The 17,009-nt window shown below is 55.0% G+C and overlaps 1 protein-coding gene across 4 annotated transcripts in view; it reads right to left on the reverse strand.

Moving 5' to 3' along the window:
• pmt (phosphoethanolamine methyltransferase) overlaps positions 1-17,009 on the reverse strand; it is a 46,245-nt gene that overhangs the window by 17,799 nt on the left and 11,437 nt on the right. For 2 of the 4 annotated variants that reach the window (XM_068021442.1, XM_068021446.1), the window contains exons 2-6: positions 7,411-7,588; positions 5,766-5,921; positions 5,020-5,156; positions 4,194-4,348; positions 1,908-2,096 (exon numbers count right to left, since the gene is read on the reverse strand). In XM_068021442.1, coding sequence (XP_067877543.1) covers positions 1,908-2,096; positions 4,194-4,348; positions 5,020-5,156; positions 5,766-5,921; positions 7,411-7,588 — 815 coding nt within the window. The remainder of the gene's footprint in view (positions 1-1,907; positions 2,097-4,193; positions 4,349-5,019; positions 5,157-5,765; positions 5,922-7,410; positions 7,589-17,009) is intronic. The other 2 variants (XM_068021444.1, XM_068021445.1) reach the window with 2 other exon arrangements.

Below are 17,009 nucleotides of genomic sequence, written 5' to 3' on the forward strand. Positions count from 1 at the left end.
TATAACCATCAGGAAAGATCGAACAGGCTGGGGATCATTAGGAAAGAGAAGGCTGAGGGGGGGTGACTTGATCGAGGGCTTCAAAATGATGAAGGGGGTTCGATAGGGTCGATGTAGAGAAGATGTTCCAATTGTGGGGGAGACCAGAACTAGGGGAACATCAATATAAAACAGTCAGTAATAAATCCAATGGGGAATTCAGGAGAAACTCCTTTCCCCAGAGAGTGGGGAGAATGTGGAACTCACTACCACAGGGAGTGGTTGAGGTGAATAGTATCGATATATTTAAGGGGGAAGCTGGATAAACACATGAGGGAGAAAGGAATGGAAGGATATGGTGATAGGGTGAGATGGAGAGGTGGGTGGGAGGAGGCTCGTGTGGAGCAGAAACACCAGCACGGAGCGGATGGGCCGGAGCTGTGCTGTAAATACTATCAAGATCGTCAACTACTTAACATACTCAAACATTCCACCCACTGGGATTGTGTACAGTGGGAGTGAATGGGAAGGGGTTTGGGTCCATTGGGATTGTGTACAGTGGGAGTGAATGGGAAGGGGTTTGGGTCCATTGGGATTGTGTACAGTGGGAGTGAATGGGAAGGGGTTTGGATCCATTGGGATTGTGTACGGTGGGAGTGAATGGGAAGGGGTTTGGATCCATTGGGATTGTGTACAGTGGCAGTGAATGGGAAGGGGTTTGGATCCATTGGGATTGTGTACGGTGGGAGTGAATGGGAAGGGGTTTGGATCCATTGGGATTGTGTACGGTGGGAGTGAATGGGAAGGGGTTTGGATCCATTGGGATTGTGTACGGTGGGAGTGAATGGGAAGGGGTTTGGATCCATTGGGATTGTGTACGGTGGGAGTGAATGGGAAGGGGTTTGGGTCCATTGGGATTGTGTACAGTGGGAGTGAATGGGAAGGGGTTTGGTCCATTGGGATTGTGTACAGTGGGAGTGAATGGGAAGGGGTTTGATCCATTGGGATTGTGTACAGTGGGAGTGAATGGGAAAGGGTTTGGATCTATTGGGATTGTGTACAGTGGGAGTGAATGGGAAGGGGTTTGATCCATTGGGATTGTGTACAGTGGGAGTGAATGGGAAGGGGTTTGATCCATTGGGATTGTGTACAGTGGGAGTGAATGGGAAGGGTTTTGGATCCATTGGGATTGTGTACAGTGGGAGTGAATGGGAAGGGGTTTGATCCATTGGGATTGTGTCCAGTGGGAGTGAATGGGAAAGGGTTTGGATCTATTGGGATTGTGTACAGTGGGACTGAATGGGAAGGGGTTTGATCCATTGGGATTGTGTACAGTGGGAGTGAATGGGAAGGAGTTTGATCCCCTCTCCTCCACACAAAATTATTTAAAGACAGATTCCTGTCTCTCCAGCTCCTTTCACCCCCTCAGGATGTCCCAAAGCCCCTCACAGACAATGAAGAACTTTTTAAAAAGTGTAGTCACTGTTGTAATGTAGGAAACGCAGCAGCCAATTTGCGCACAGCAAGATCCCACAAACAGCAATGTGATAATGACCCAGATCATCTGTTTTCAGTGATGTTGGCCGAGGGATAAATATTGTCCCCAGGACACCGGGGAGAACTCCCCTGCTCTTCTTCCAATAGTGGCCGTGGGATCTTTTACACCCACCCGAGAGGGCAGACGGGGGCCTCGGTTTAATGTCTCATCTGAAAGACGGCACCTCCGACAGTGCAGCACTCCCTCAGTACTGACCCTCGGACAGCGCGAAGCTCCTTCTGCGGTAGCACATGGGAGTATCCACCTGGATTAAGGAGCTTGAGTCAATGGAGTGGGGCTCGAATCCACAACCTTCTGACTCAGGGGAGAGACACACAGACACAGACACAGACCATCCCACTGAGCTCCAGCTGATTGTTTGTTGATGTACCTTGGTGGTGAGCAGTCCTCCACTGCTGACAAATCCATGACCAAATATCTTTTCATAACGGAGGATACTGCTGCGGGAATACTGCTTATTATCCAGGAACTGCTGGAAGGTGTCGTAGCCCTGATTGGCGGAACGGTCCCGGACAATCTTCTGCAGTAACCAGCACACCTGGTTCTGATTCTTCTTTAACTGAGGAGGCAGAACAAAGACCCAGAACATGAGGCAGGGACACAGTGTTCACACCAGGGCAAGAGCCCCGCCCATCTCTGGTATGGCCCCGCCCACTGTCCTCAGCCCCGCCCACTGTCCTCAGCCCCGCCCACCTCCAGTGTGATCCCGCCCAGTGTCCTCAGTCCCACCCACCTCCAATGTGATCCCGCGCAGTGTCCTCAGCCCCACCCACCTCCAGTGTGATCCCGCCCAGTGTCCTCAGCCCTGCCCACCTCCAGTGTGATCCCACCCAGTGTCCTCAGCCCCGCCCACCTCCAATGTGATCCCGCCGAGTGTCCTCAGTCCCACCCACCTCTGGTATAGCCCCGCCCACCTCCAGTGTGATCCCGCCCAGTGTCCTCAGCCCCGCCCACCTCCAATGTGATCCCGCCCACTATCCTCAGTCCCACACACCTCTGGTATAGCCCTGCCCACCTCCAGTGTGATCCCGCCCACTGTCCTCAGTCCCGCCCACCTCCAGTGTGATCCCGCCCAGTGTCCTCAGCCCCACTCACCTCCAGTGTGATCCCGCCCACTGTCCTCAGCCCCGCCCACCTCCAGTGTGATCCCGCCCAGTGTCCTCAGCTCCACCCACCTCCAGTGTGATCCCGCCCACTATCCTCAGTCCCACCCACCTCTGGTATAGCCCTGCCCACCTCCAGTGTGATCCTGCCCACTGTTCTCAGCCCCACCCACCTCCAGTGTGATCCCGCCCAGTGTCCTCAGCCCCACCCACCTCCAGGGTGACCCCACCCACTGTCCTCTGCCCCACCCACCTCTGGTATAGCCCACCTCCAGCGTGATCCCGCCCACTGTCCTCAGCCCCGCCCACCTCCAGTGTGATCCCGCCCACTGTCCTCAGCCCCGCCCACCTCCAGTGTGATCCCGCCCACTGTCCTCAGCCCCGCCCACCTCCAGTGTGATCCCGCCCAGTGTCCTCAGCCCCACTCACCTCCAGTGTGATCCCTCCCACTGTCCTCAGCCCCGCGCACCTCCAGTGTGACCCTGCCCACTGTCCTCAGCCCCACCCACCTCCAGTGTGATCCCGCCCACTGTCCTCAGCCTCACGCACCTCCAGTGTGACCGTGCCCACTGTCCTCAGCCAGACCCACCTCCAGTGTGATCCCGCCCACTGTCCTCAGCCCCACCCACTGCCAGCATGGCCATACCCACCTCCAGTGTGATCCCGCCCACTATACTCAGTCCCACCCACCTCTGGTATAGCCCTGCCCACCTCCAGTGTGATCCCGCCCACTGTCCTCAGCCCCGCCCACCTCGTGTGATCCCGCCCAGTGTCCTCAGCCCCACTCACCTCCAGTGTGATCCCGCCCACTGTCCTCAGCCCCACGCACCTCCAGTGTGACCCTGCCCACTGTCCTCAGCCCCACCCACCTCCAGTGTGATCCTGCCCACTGACCTCAGCCCCACCCATCTCCAGTGTGACCCTGCCCACTGTCCTCAGCCCCGCCCACCTCCAGTGTGATCCCGCTCACTGTCCTCAGCCCCACCCACTGCCAGCATGGCTCTACCCACCTCCTGTGTGACCCCGCCCACTGTCCTCAGCCCCACCCACCTCCAGTGTGACCCCGCCCACTGTCCCCAGCCCCACCCACCTCCAGTGTGACCCCACCCACTGTCCTCAGCCCCACCCACCTCCTGTGTGACCCCGCCCACTGTCCTCAGCCCCACCCACCTCCAGTGTGACCCCACCCACTGTCCTCAGCCCCACCCACCTCCTGTGTGACCCCACCCACTGTCCCCAGCCCCACGCACCTCCAGTGTGACCCCACCCACTGTCCTCAGCCCCACCCACCTCCAGTGTGACCCCACCCACTGTCCTCAGCCCCACCCACCTCCAGTGTGACCCCGCCCACTGTCCTCAGCCCCACCCACCTCCAGTGTGATCCTGCCCACTGTCCTCAGCCCCACCCACCTCCAGTGTGACCCTGCCCACTGTCCTCAGCCCCACCCACCTCCAGTGTGACCCCACCCACTGTCCTCAGCCCCACCCACCTCCAGTGTGACCCCGCCCACTGTCCTCAGCCCCACCCACCCCCTCCCTCGGCCTCTCCTTACCTTGATGTAGGTCTGCACAGATTTGCTCATCACAATTTCGAAGCCCCAGACCGTGTCGCCCTCTCGCTCTGACCCATCAACAGTTGACATCAGGATGTGGTTATAATCCGCTGGCATCCGATAGACAGTCGGGTTGAAGTTTCTCTTCACGTTGCCTCGTCACAAAGCGAACACAAACTCAATTTCAATCACACAGCATTGCATCGAGTCTACAGCAGAGAAACAGGCCATTCGGCCCATCCTCTCCATGCTGGTGTTTCTGCTCCACACGAGCCTCCTCCCACCTCCTCTCCATCTCACCCTATCACCATATCCTTCTATTCCTTTCTCCCTCGTGTTTATCCAGCTTCCCCTTAAATATATCGATACTATTCACCTCAACCACTCCCTGTGATAGTGAGTTCCACATTCTCCCCACTCTCTGGGGAAAGGAGTTTCTCCTGAATTCCCCATTGGATTTATTACTGACTGTCTTATATTGATGGCCCCTAGTTCTGGTCTCCCCCACAAGTGGAAACATCTTCTCCACGTCGACCCTATCGAACCCCCTTCATCATTTTAAAGCCCTCGATCAGGTCACCTCCCCCCTCAGCCTTCTCTTTTCTAGAGAAAAGATCCCCAGCCTGTTACTATCCACAGTTAGAGAATGGGGGATAATGGAGGAGTTGGGGAGAGGAGTGGGGAGTTTAACCCAAGTGCAGAGTTATTTTCCCAATGTCCGCTCCTCTCTCCACTGCTCTGACCCCACAGGCAGTATGATGGAGAGATTAATCCTGGGCCCAGACATCCTCACACACCCAGTAATGTCAGCCATCACTCCCCTTACCCGACTGGTAAAAACAGGACTCCCTGAAGAACAGATACCCTCCTGGCCGGAGCCAGGACAGGAGGCGTCTCGCAACGTCGACCAGCTCCACGTCGGTCAGGTACATGAACAGCCAGTTGGAGAAGATGAGGTCAAAGCTGAAAGGTCAAGAGAAGAGGGCACAGGTCAAGGAAAATCAAATACCTTGTTCTTGTACCTGGGGGCGGTGGGGTTCAGAGCCTGGGGCCTAGCCCTGGTTTGGGAGGGAATAGAGAGCATTGGAGACTTCACAGCCCCGTCCGAAACAAAAAGCCGAAAAATGTCCAAACACTCGCAGCTGAACTCGGTTGTAACCTGAGAGCTAAAGCTGGGAACTTCCCCCCCCCCTCAGGGCGAGTTAAATAATCTGTTGAGATGTGTGGGGAGAGGGTGGTGGGACCCTTACCCCCAGGAAAATGGAAGCTGAATCACTCGACAACAGGCACCCAATAGACCAGGAGATCCAACTGCTGCCGACGGTTGTCAACTCCTCCTGGGGGGGTGGGGAGTGGGACTGATTGGATAGATCTTTCAAAGAGCTAGCACAGGGACGATGGGCCGAATGGCCTCCTTCTGTGCTGTCCGGGCTCTAAGTCAAACACCGTGACTTGGGCACGAGCTGACCATGGACCCGGTGTCAAAATCCCGGGAATTCGCTCCCTAGCGCTGTTTATTTTTTTAAATGCTCCAGTTACGGGGCCTGTAGTACAGGCCCCGTGGCTACGGACCTGTTGCCCGGCAACTCCAGCTGGGTGATGTCGGCCTGCAAGAAGCTGGTGTTTCCACGGTGACCGTTCAGCTGTCTGTTCTTGGCCACAAATTTCTCCATGAAGTCCACAGCCGTGACATGGCTGGCAATCTTGGCCAAATGCCCGGTGAACCTCCTGCGGGTCAGAAGGGAAAAAGGGCAAACGGAAGGTTCAGCTCACATTCCTCAATCCCCGGGAAACGCACAAAGGGAATCCCATCATTGATAACCCCCTTTCCCATCTCTCATCACCCCCCTAACACTCACTGGGGTGCTGAACAGAATCAGACCCCGAGCCACAGAAGGAGATATTAGGGACAGGCGACCAAAAGCTCGGTCAAAGAGGTCGGTTTTTAAGGAGCGTCTTAAAGGAGGAGAGAGAGAGGCGGAGAGGTTTAGGGAGGGGAATTCCAGAGCTTAGGGCCCCCAGGCAGCTGAAGGCACGGCCGCCAATGGTGGAGCGATGGGAATCGGGGGATGGACAAGAGGCTGGAATTGGAGGGAGCGCAGAGATCTCGGTGGGTTGTAGGGGCTGGAGGAGGTTACAGAGATAGGGAGGGTTGTAGGCGCTGGAGGAGGTTACAGAGATAGGGAGAGTTGTAGGGGCTGGAGGAGGTTACAGAGATAGGGAGGGTTGTCGGGGCTGGAGGAGGTTACAGAGATAGGGAGGGTTGTAGGGGCTGGAGGAGGTTACAGAGATAGGGAGGGTTGTAGGGGCTGGAGGAGGTTACAGAGATAGGGAGGGTTGTAGGGAATGGAGGAGGTTACAGAGATAGGGAGGGTTGTAGGGGCTGGAGGAGGTTACAGAGATAGGGAGGATTGTAGGGGCTGGAGGAGGTTACAGAGATAGGGAGGGTTGTAGGGAATGGAGGAGGTTACAGAGACAGGGAGGGTTGGAGGGGCTGGAGGAGGTTACAGAGATAGGGAGGGTTGTAGGGGCTGCAGGAGGTTACAGAGATAGGGAGAGTTGTAGGGGTTGGAGGAGGTTACAGAGATAGGGAGGGTTGTAGGGGCTGGAGGAGGTTACAGAGATAGGGAGAGTTGTAGGGGTTGGAGGAGGTTACAGAGATGGGGAGGGTTGTAGGGGCTTGAGGAGGTTACAGAGATAGGGAGGGTTGTAGGGGCTGGAGGAGGTTACAGAGATAGGGAGGGTTGTAGGGACTGGAGGAGGTTACAGAGATAGGGAGAGGGGTGAGGAGGCCATGGAGGGATTTGAACATGAGGATGAGAATTTAAAAATAAAATCGAGTCTTTACGGACCGGGAGTCAGTGTAGGTCAGCGAGCAGTGAGGGTGATGGGTGAATGGGACTCGGTGTGAGTTTGTGGGCAGTGGAGTTTGGGATGAATTGAAGTTTATGGAGGGTGGGAGATGGGAGGCCGGCCAGGAGAATGTTGGAATGGTCGACTCTGGGAGGTGACAACGACACAGATGAGGGTTTCAGCAGCAGATGAGCTGAGGCAGGTGCCCGAGGTGACCATGTTAGAGGGAGGGGAAGCTACCCGGTGATGGAGAGGATGTCAGATGAAGTAGGGTATTGAGGTTGCAGAGCTCGAGACGGTCACCCTGCTCCCACTGACTCCACTTAGAGTGACGGAACCCAAGCTTGGCCGACTGGGCACGTACCCGATCCCTGCTCCCAACTCCAGCACCTCCTTCCAATCCAAAGCGGGCAACATGGAGAGAATTTCCGGCTTCTCCATCTGTGTGATGACCTCAGCACTCGAGTCCAACATCATTTCTTCAACTGTGGCCGTCCTGGAGTGCTCTTCCCAGAATTCCGACATTGTCTTTCGTGCAGCTGCTGTGGGAAAGAGAAAGGCCTTTTCTTTAAAAAAAAAACAGATTCAACTGCACGGAAACAGGCCATTCAGCCCATCTGCTCCGTGCTGGGGTTTCTGTTCTCCCCCCTACTTCATCTCACCCTATCACCATATCCTTCTATTCCTTTCTCCCTCGTGTTTATCCAGCTTCCCCCTTAAATATATTGATACTATTCACCTCAACCACTCCCTGTGGTAGTGAGTTCCACATTCTCCCCACTCTCTGGGGATAGGAGTTTCTCCTGAATTCCCCATTGGATTTATTACTGACTGTCTTATATTGATGCCCCCCCCCCGCCGCCGCCCCCCCTAGTTCTGGTCTCCCCCACGACTGTCTCGATCTAACAGAAACAGAAAATGCTGGAAATACTCAGTAGGTCTGGCAGCTTCTGTGGAGAGAGAAACAGGGTTAATGTTTCAGCTCCGTGACCTTTCAGTGGAATCCAGTTTCACCGAATTATAGAATCTTAAAGCATGAGAGGCCATTCGGCCAGTCGTGGCTGTGCTGCATCCTTGACAGCAAATTTATCTGAAAACTCTGCACTCACTGAACAAGCCAATTGGGGATGGCAGGGGGTGAAATTTGCTGAGTTATATTTAACAGTGGCAATTGCTTCCAAAGAGATGAGGAGATAACTGGAGCAGTATTCTGTGTATTCAAATCAGGAGGGTGTGTCAGAATGGTGATAAAAGGGGGTGAGGTTTTCCTTTTGCAAACTTGGCAAACTCAGGCCAGAACCTTTGTTGCCTTTCTGTGGAGTGAGATTAAAACATTTGCATACATATATATTAAATATTTATGTATTATATCCACATTTCTTTCAAAAGTAAGGAGGAGGTTTGCACTGTTCTGGAACATTTTGAAGCTAAAGCTAGATGCTTTCATTCCAAAACAAGCTGCCTGATTGAAAACCTGTTAGGTTAGAGGGCCTGTTAGTTCCTTTAACCTACAGTTAAAAGAGGCAGTAAATGCCCCCTGGCAGAGACTGTCAGTGATATAGTGTTTACACAGCACTTTGTGAAGGTGTGGTGCTCTTAAAGGAGCAGGCCCACAATAACATGACTTCCACCTTGCAGAATTGTCGCCCACATTACAGGCTGATCCCACCGTGCCATACTGAGGGAGCGCCGCACCGTCGGAGGGTCAGTACTGAGGGAGTGCCGCACTGTCGGAGGGTCAGTACTGAGGGAGTGCTGCACTGTTGGAGGGTCAGTACTGAGGGAGTGCCGCACTGTCGGAGGGGCAGTACTGAGGGAGTGCCGCACTGTCAGAGGGGCAGTACTGAGGGAGCGCCGCACCGTCGGAGGGTCAGTACTGAGGGAGTGCTGCATTGTCAGAGGGTCAGTACTGATGGAGTGCTGCACTGTTGGAGGGTCAGTACTGAGGGAGTGCTGCACTGTTGGAGGGTCAGTACTGAGGGAGTGCTGCACTGTCGGAGGGTCAGTACTGAGGGAGTGCCGCACTGTCGGAGGGTCAAAACTGAGGGAGCGCCGCACCGTCGGAGGGTCAGAACTGAGGGAGTGCTGCATTGTCAGAGGGTCAGTACTGATGGAGTGCCGCACTGTCGGAGGGTCAGTACTGAGGGAGTGCCGCACTGTCGGAGGGGCAGTACTGAGGGAGTGCCGCACTGTCGGAGGGGCAGTACTGAGGGAGTGCCGCACTGTCGGAGGGGCAGTACTGAGGGAGTGCCGCACTGTCGGAGGGTCAGTACTGAGGGAGTGCCGCACTGTCGGAGGGTCAGTACTGAGGGAGTGCCGCACTGTCGGAGGGGCAGTACTGAGGGAGTGCCGCACTGTCGGAGGGGCAGTACTGAGGGAGTGCCGCACTGTCGGAGGGTCAGTACTGAGGGAGTGCCGCACTGTCGGAGGGTCAGTACTGAGGGAGTGCCGCACTGTCGGAGGGGCAGTACTGAGGGAGTGCCGCACTGTCGGAGGGGCAGTACTGAGGGAGTGCCGCACTGTCGGAGGGGCAGTACTGAGGGAGTGCCGCACTGTCGGAGGGGCAGTACTGAGGGAGTGCCGCACTGTCGGAGGGGCAGTACTGAGGGAGTGCCGCACTGTCGGAGGGGCAGTACTGAGGGAGTGCCGCACTGTCGGAGGGTCAGTACTGAGGGAGTGCCGCACTGTCGGAGGGGCAGTACTGAGGGAGTGCCGCACTGTCGGAGGGGCAGTACTGAGGGAGTGCCGCACTGTCGGAGGGTCAGTACTGAGGGAGTGCCGCACTGTCGGAGGGGCAGTACTGAGGGAGTGCCGCACTGTCGGAGGGGCAGTACTGAGGGAGTGCCGCACTGAACCACACAGAATATCCACATTTCCAGGTCTGTCCTCCAAGTTACCATAATGAGCATTTGTGAAGATATTCTTGGTTTCTCAAACAGGAAACAATGAAGATTGGTTTGATGAGAACAACCAGCAGGTCCAGCCGCTACTGAAACACAAAGACAATGCATGCCTGAACTGCAAGCATCACCAGAATTTGAGAGGAAACAAGCAAGTATACAGACAGACAACTGAAGGCCAAAGGTCCAACAAAATAAAAAAATCTGTGACCTCAAGAACATCTTGTGGGTTGAAAGAACGCAGGATGTCCAGCAAGTCACTGACAGACATGAGACGTGTGCCGTACCTAAGGATCTCCCCCACTGAGAGTAAAGAACGGAGTGACATTGATCAAGGACAGAGAGAGGCAGTTAGCGCTTGTTAGAAGGAGCATTTTAAATATCTTCTCAATCGTGACTCAGTCCTTGATACGAGTACCCTCGATCACATTCCCCAGTATGTTACCCACCATGATGTCATCACAACCCCAGGCTGACAGGAGATTGAACAGGCCATCCGACAGCTAAAGAACAATAAGTCCGCCAGCATGGACGGAATTTCTGCCGAAATTCTAAATTACAGTGGAGAGGCACTCGACACCAATACACGGTCTCCCCTCCCTCATCTGGAAGGAGGAGAGCATGCCAGGGAATCTCCGAGACACCATAATTGTGACCATCTTCAAAAAGAGGTGAGCAGACCGACTGTGGTAACTACAGCGGGGTATCCCTGCTGTCCACCATCGCAAGAGTCCTCCTCCCCGTGGCTGAGAGTTACCACCGGAATAACAATGTGAACTTAGTCCATGGAGAGACACAGTGGACATGATCTTCACAGCAAGACAACTCCAAGGAAATGTAGGGAACAGCAGCAACCTTTATACAGAGCCTTCTCTGACCTGACAAAGGCCTTCGACTCGATCAACTGGGAGGGATCACAGGACATCCTCCTCAAATGAGGTCAATCATCTGAGCTCCAGGACATCACTGCAGGAGTTCCTCAGGGTAGTGTCCTCGGCCCAACCATCTTCAGCTGCTTCATCAATGATCTTCCTTCAATCATAAGGTCAGAAGTGGGGATGTTCGCTGATGATTGCACAATGTTCAGCACCATTCGTGACTCCTCAGATACTGAAGCAGTCCGTGTAGAAATGCAGCAAGACCTGGACAATATCCAGGCTTGGGCTGATAAGTGGCAAGTAACATTCACGCCACACAAGTGCCAGGCAATGACCATCTCCAACAAGAGAGAATCTAACCATCTCCCCTTGACATTCAACGGCATTACCATCGCTGAATCCCCCATTATCAACATCCTGGGGGCTACCATTGACCAGAAACTGAACTGGAGTAGCGATATAAATACCGTGGCTACAAGAGCAGGTCAGAGGCTGGGAATCCTGTGAGTAACTCACCTCCTGACTCCCCAAAGCCTGTCCACAATCTACAAGGCACAAGTCAGGAGTGTGATGGAATACTCTCCACTTGCCTGGATGGGTGCAGCTGCAACAACACTCAAGAAGCTCGACACCATCCAGGACAAAGCAGCCCACTTGACTGGCACCCCATCTACAAACATTCACTCCCTCCACCACCAATGCACAGTGGCAGCAGTGTGTACCATCTCCAAGATGCACTGCAGCAATGCACCAAGTCTCCTTCAACAGCACCTTCCAAACCCGTGACCTCTACCAACTAGAAGGACAAGGGCAGCAGACACATGGGAACATCACCACCTGCAAGTTCCCCTCCAAGTCACACACCATCCTGACTTGGAACTATATCGCCGTTCCTTCACTGTCGCTGGGTCAAAATCCTGGAACTCCCTTCCTAACAGCACTGTGGGTCTACCTACCCCACATGGACTGCAGCGGTTCAAGAGGGCAGCTCACCACCACCTTCTCAAGGGCAATTAGGGATGGGCAATAAATGCTGGGCCTGACCAGCGACACCCACATCCCATGAATGAATTTTTTAAAAATCTGGTTACCTGGAGAAATTCGTCACCATCCTCCCTCCGCCTGCTGTACAATGACATGCAAGCTGTAATCCTTCCAAACGGATCTGCCACTAACCCAATCCGAGTGCAAACTGGGGTCCAGCAAGGCTGTGCCATCGCACAATCACTCTTCTCCATCTTCCTCACTGCAACACTCCACCTCATGTCCTTGAAGCTCCCTGCCAGAGTAGATCTACTCTACATGAGGGGTGGGAAACTATTTAACTGACATCACCTCCAGTCCAGAACCCAAGACCACTCCAACCTCTGTCACTGAGCTGCAGTACGCTGATGAAGAGTATGCCTGCACTCAGAGGCCGAGCTTCAAACCCTCATCGATGCATTCACACAGGCGTATGAAAGAATGGGCCTTAAGCTGAAGATCCTGCAGTCAAAGGTCCTCTACCAGTCTGCTCCTGTAGTGCAACACTGCCCCCTGACTATCAAGATCCATGGCAAACCACTGGACAATGTGGATCACTTCTCATACCTTGGGAGCCTCCTCTCAGCAAGGGCAGACATCGACGATGGAACTCAGCATCGCCGCCAGTGTGTCAGCGCAGCCTTTGGACATCTGAGGAAAAGAGTGCTGGACGACAAAGACCTCAAAGACGGTGCCAGCCAGTTCGAACAACGTGGACAGGTCCAGGCAGCGAGCAAGTGCGAACAGCCAAAGGAGCGTTCAGAAGTTCGAGCATCCCATTCACTTGCTTCATCAAACACCACCTGCCCCCACCTGTGGCAGAGTGTGTGGATCCAGGAAAATTCAGTCAATAAAGAAGGACCCACAATCCTGGAGTGGAAGAAAGTCATCCTCATTCCCGAGGGACTGCCAAAGAAGACTGAGGGAGTGCTGCGCTGTCGGAGGGTCATTACCGAGGGAGCGGATGGGTCCGGTGTAAGGGGGTGGGATGGGTTCAGTATATGGGAGAGGGGAATGACAGGGTGGGAAAACATTGTGGAGCTTTCCTGAATTGCGTTTGGGGATGAGCCAGGTACCGAGCCGGGAGGCTGAAGGCCTGGGTAGAGATGATGAGAGGGGAAAGTGTACATGGCTTGTGGGAGGTACAATCACATTCCATGTGGATTCATCTTAAACCCCTCGATTAGATCACCCCCCTTAATCTTCGACACTCGAGGGAATACAAGACCAGTCTGTGTGACCTGTCCTCGGAATTTAACCCTTTTATCCCCGGGATCATTCTGGTGAATCTGCACTGCACCCTCTCCCAGGACAGTATCTCCTTCCTGAGGTGCAGGGCCCGGAACTGAACACATTAATCCCGATGGAGTTTAACCAGAAATTGATATAAACTGTCAAAGAAATTCCACTCCTATGTGTTCCAATCCTCTGAGATAAAGACTAACATTGCGATAACCTTCATAATCAGCCTTCAGTCTGTACAGGCTGTACTCTTCCACATCATGAGCTTAATGATTAACTAAATACAATAACACAATGACACTTGTTCCTGGAAAGCCTTCAAAACATAACACGAATGTTAATGTGACACACAAACATTTGATCAAATCAAGTAAGCTTATAGTGCGGCACTCCCACAGTACTGACCCTCCGACAGCGCGGCACTCCCTCAGTACTGACCCTCCGACAGCGCGGCACTCCCTCAGTACTGACCCTCCGACAGCGCGGCACTCCCTCAGTACTGACCCTCCGACAGTGCGGCACTCCCTCAGTACTGACCCTCCGACAGCGCGGCACTCCCTCAGTACTGACCCTCCGACAGTGCGGCACTCCCTCAGTACTGACCCTCCGACAGTGCGGCACTCCCTCAGTACTGACCCTCCGACAGTGCGGCACTCCCTCAGTACTGACCCTCCGACAGTGCGGCACTCCCACAGAACTGACCCTCCGACAGTGCGGCACTCCCACAGAACTGACCCTCCGACAGTGCAGCACTCCCTCAGTACTGACCCTCCGACAGTGCGGCACTCCCACAGTACTGACCCTCCGACAGTGCGGCACACCCTCAGTACTGACCCTCCGACAGTGCGGCACTCCCTCAGTACTGACCCTCCGACAGTGCGGCACTCCCTCAGTACTGACCCTCCGACAGTGCGGCACTCCCTCAGTACTGACCCTCCTACAGTGCAGCACTCCCTCAGTACTGACCCTCCGACAGTGCGGCACTCCCTCAGTACTGACCCTCCGACAGTGCGGCACTCCCTCAGTACTGACCCTCCGACAGTGCGGCACTCCCTCAGTACTGACCCTCCGACAGTGCGGCACTCCCTCAGTACTGACCCTCCGACAGTGCGGCACTCCCTCAGTACTGACCCTCCGACAGTGCGGAACTCCCTCAGTACTGACCCTCCGACAATGCGGAACTCCCTCAGTACTGACCCTCCGACAGTGCAGAGCTCCCTCAGTACTGACCCTCCGACAGTGCGGCACTCCCACAGTACTGACCCTCCGACAGTGCGGCGCTCCCTCAGTACTGACCCTCCGACAGTGCGGCGCTCTTTCAGTACTGACCCTCCGACAGTGCGGCACTCCCTCAGTACTGAGCCTCCGACAGTGCGGCACTCCCTCAGTACTGACCCTCCGACAGTGCGGAACTCCCTCAGTACTGACCCTCCGACAGTGCGGCACTCCCTCAGTACTGACCCTCCGACAGTGCGGCACTCCCTCAGTACTGACCCTCCGACAGTGCGGCACTCCCTCAGTACTGACCCTCCGACAGTGCGGCACTCCCTCAGTACTGACCCTCCGACACTCCCTCAGTACTGACCCTCCGACAGTGCGGCACTCCCTCAGTACTGACCCTCCGACAGTGCGGCACTCCCTCAGTACTGACCCTCCGACAGAGCGGCACTCCCTCAGTACTGACCCTCCGACAGAGCGGCACTCCCTCAGTACTGACCCTCCTACAGTGCGGCACTCCCTCAGTACTGACCCTCGGACAGTGTGGCACTCCCTCAGTACTGACCCTCCGACAGTGCGGCACTCCCTCAGTACTGACCCTCCGACAGTGCGGCACTCCCTCAGTACTGACCCTCCGACAGTGCGGCACTCCCTCAGTACTGACCCTCCGACAGTGCGGCACTCCCTCAGTACTGACCCTCCGACAGTGCGGCACTCCCTCAGTACTGACCCTCCGACAGTGCGGCACTCCCTCAGTACTGACCCTCCGACAGTGCGGAACTCCCTCAGTATTGACCCTCCGACAGTGCGGAACTCCCTCAGTATTGACCCTCCGACAGTGCAGAGCTCCCTCAGTACTGACCCTCCGACAGTGCAGCACTCCCACAGTACTGACCCTCCGACAGTGCGGAGCTCCCTCAGTACTGACCCTCCGACAGTGCGGCGCTCACACAGTACTGACCCTCCGACAGTGCGGCGCTCCCACAGTACTGACCCTCCGACAGTGCGGCACTCCCTCAGTACTGACCCTCCGACAGTGCGGCACTCCCTCAGTACTGACCCTGGGGATAGTTAGTCTGGAGTTTGGAGTTTAAGGCTCTGATGATCTCTGACTCTGAGGTGAGGGAGCTGCTCACTGAGCCATGAATGAGGCCTCTTATCCATTTCAGTGGAAACTTCCGGCATTCAATGATTCCATCAAACTCACAAAGAGATTGAGAATATAAAAATCAAGATGTTAGGGTAAGTAGAGGATGTGGTGAGATCGAGACAGGCGAGTGAGAGCAGACAGAGACAGTGAGATCGAGACAGGCGAGTGAGAGCAGACAGAGACAGTGAGATCGAGACAGGCGAGTGAGAGCAGACAGAGACAGTGAGATCGAGACAGGCGAGTGAGAGCAGACAGAGACAGTGAGATCGAGACAGGCGAGTGAGAGCAGACAGAGACAGTGAGATCGAGACAGACGAGTGAGAGCAGACAGAGACAGTGAGATCGAGACAGGCGAGTGAGAGCAGACAGAGACAGTGAGATCGAGACAGGCGAGTGAAAGCAGCGATAGTGAGATCAAGACAGGCGAGTGAGAGCAGACAGAGACAGTGAGATCTAGACAGGCGAGTGAGAGCAGACAGAGACAGTGAGATCGAGACAGGCGAGTGAGAGCAGACAGAGACAGTGAGATCGAGACAGGCGAGTGAGAGCAGACAGAGACAGTGAGATCGAGACAGGCGAGTGAGAGCAGACAGAGACAGTGAGATCGAGACAGGCGTGTGAGAGCAGAGACAGTGAGATCTAGACAGGCGAATGAGAGCAGAGACAGTGAGATCGAGACAGTCGAGTGAGAGCAGAGACAGTGAGATCGAGACAGGCGAGTGAGAGCAGAGACAGTGAGATCGAGACAGGCGAGTGAGAGCAGACAGAGACAGTGAGATCGAGACAGGCGAGTGAGAGCAGACAGAGACAGTGAGATCGAGACAGGCGAGTGAGAGCAGACAGAGACAGTGAGATCGAGACAGGCGAGTGAGAGCAGACAGAGACAGTGAGATCGAGACAGGCGAGTGAGAGCAGACAGAGACAGTGAGATCGAGACAGGCGAGTGAGAGCAGACAGAGACAGTGAGATCGAGACAGGCGAGTGAGAGCAGACAGAGACAGTGAGATCGAGACAGTCGAGTGAGAGCAGACAGAGACAGTGAGATCGAGACAGGCGAGTGAGAGCAGACAGAGACAGTGAGATCGAGACAGGCGAGTGAGAGCAGACAGAGGAAGTGAGATCGAGACAGGCGAGTGAGAGCAGACAGAGACAGTGAGATCGAGACAGTCGAGTGAGAGCAGACAGAGACAGTGAGATCGAGACAGGCGAGTGAGAGCAGACAGAGACAGTGAGATCGAGACAGGCGAGTGAGAGCAGACAGAGACAGTGAGATCGAGACAGGCGAGTGAGAGCAGACAGAGACAGTGAGATCGAGACAGGCGAGTGAGAGCAGACAGAGACAGTGAGATCGAGACAGGCGAGTGAGAGCAGACAGAGACAGTGAGATCGAGACAGGCGAGTGAGAGCAGACAGAGACAGTGAGATCGAGACAGGCGAGTGAGAGCAGACAGAGACAGTGAGATCGAGACAGGCGAGTGAGAGCAGACAGAGACAGTGAGATCGAGACAGGCGAGTGAGAGCAGACAGAGACAGTGAGATCGAGACAGGCGAG

Source organism: Heterodontus francisci, chromosome 44, assembly GCF_036365525.1.
Source record: "Heterodontus francisci isolate sHetFra1 chromosome 44, sHetFra1.hap1, whole genome shotgun sequence".
Lineage (NCBI taxonomy): Eukaryota > Metazoa > Chordata > Chondrichthyes > Heterodontiformes > Heterodontidae > Heterodontus > Heterodontus francisci.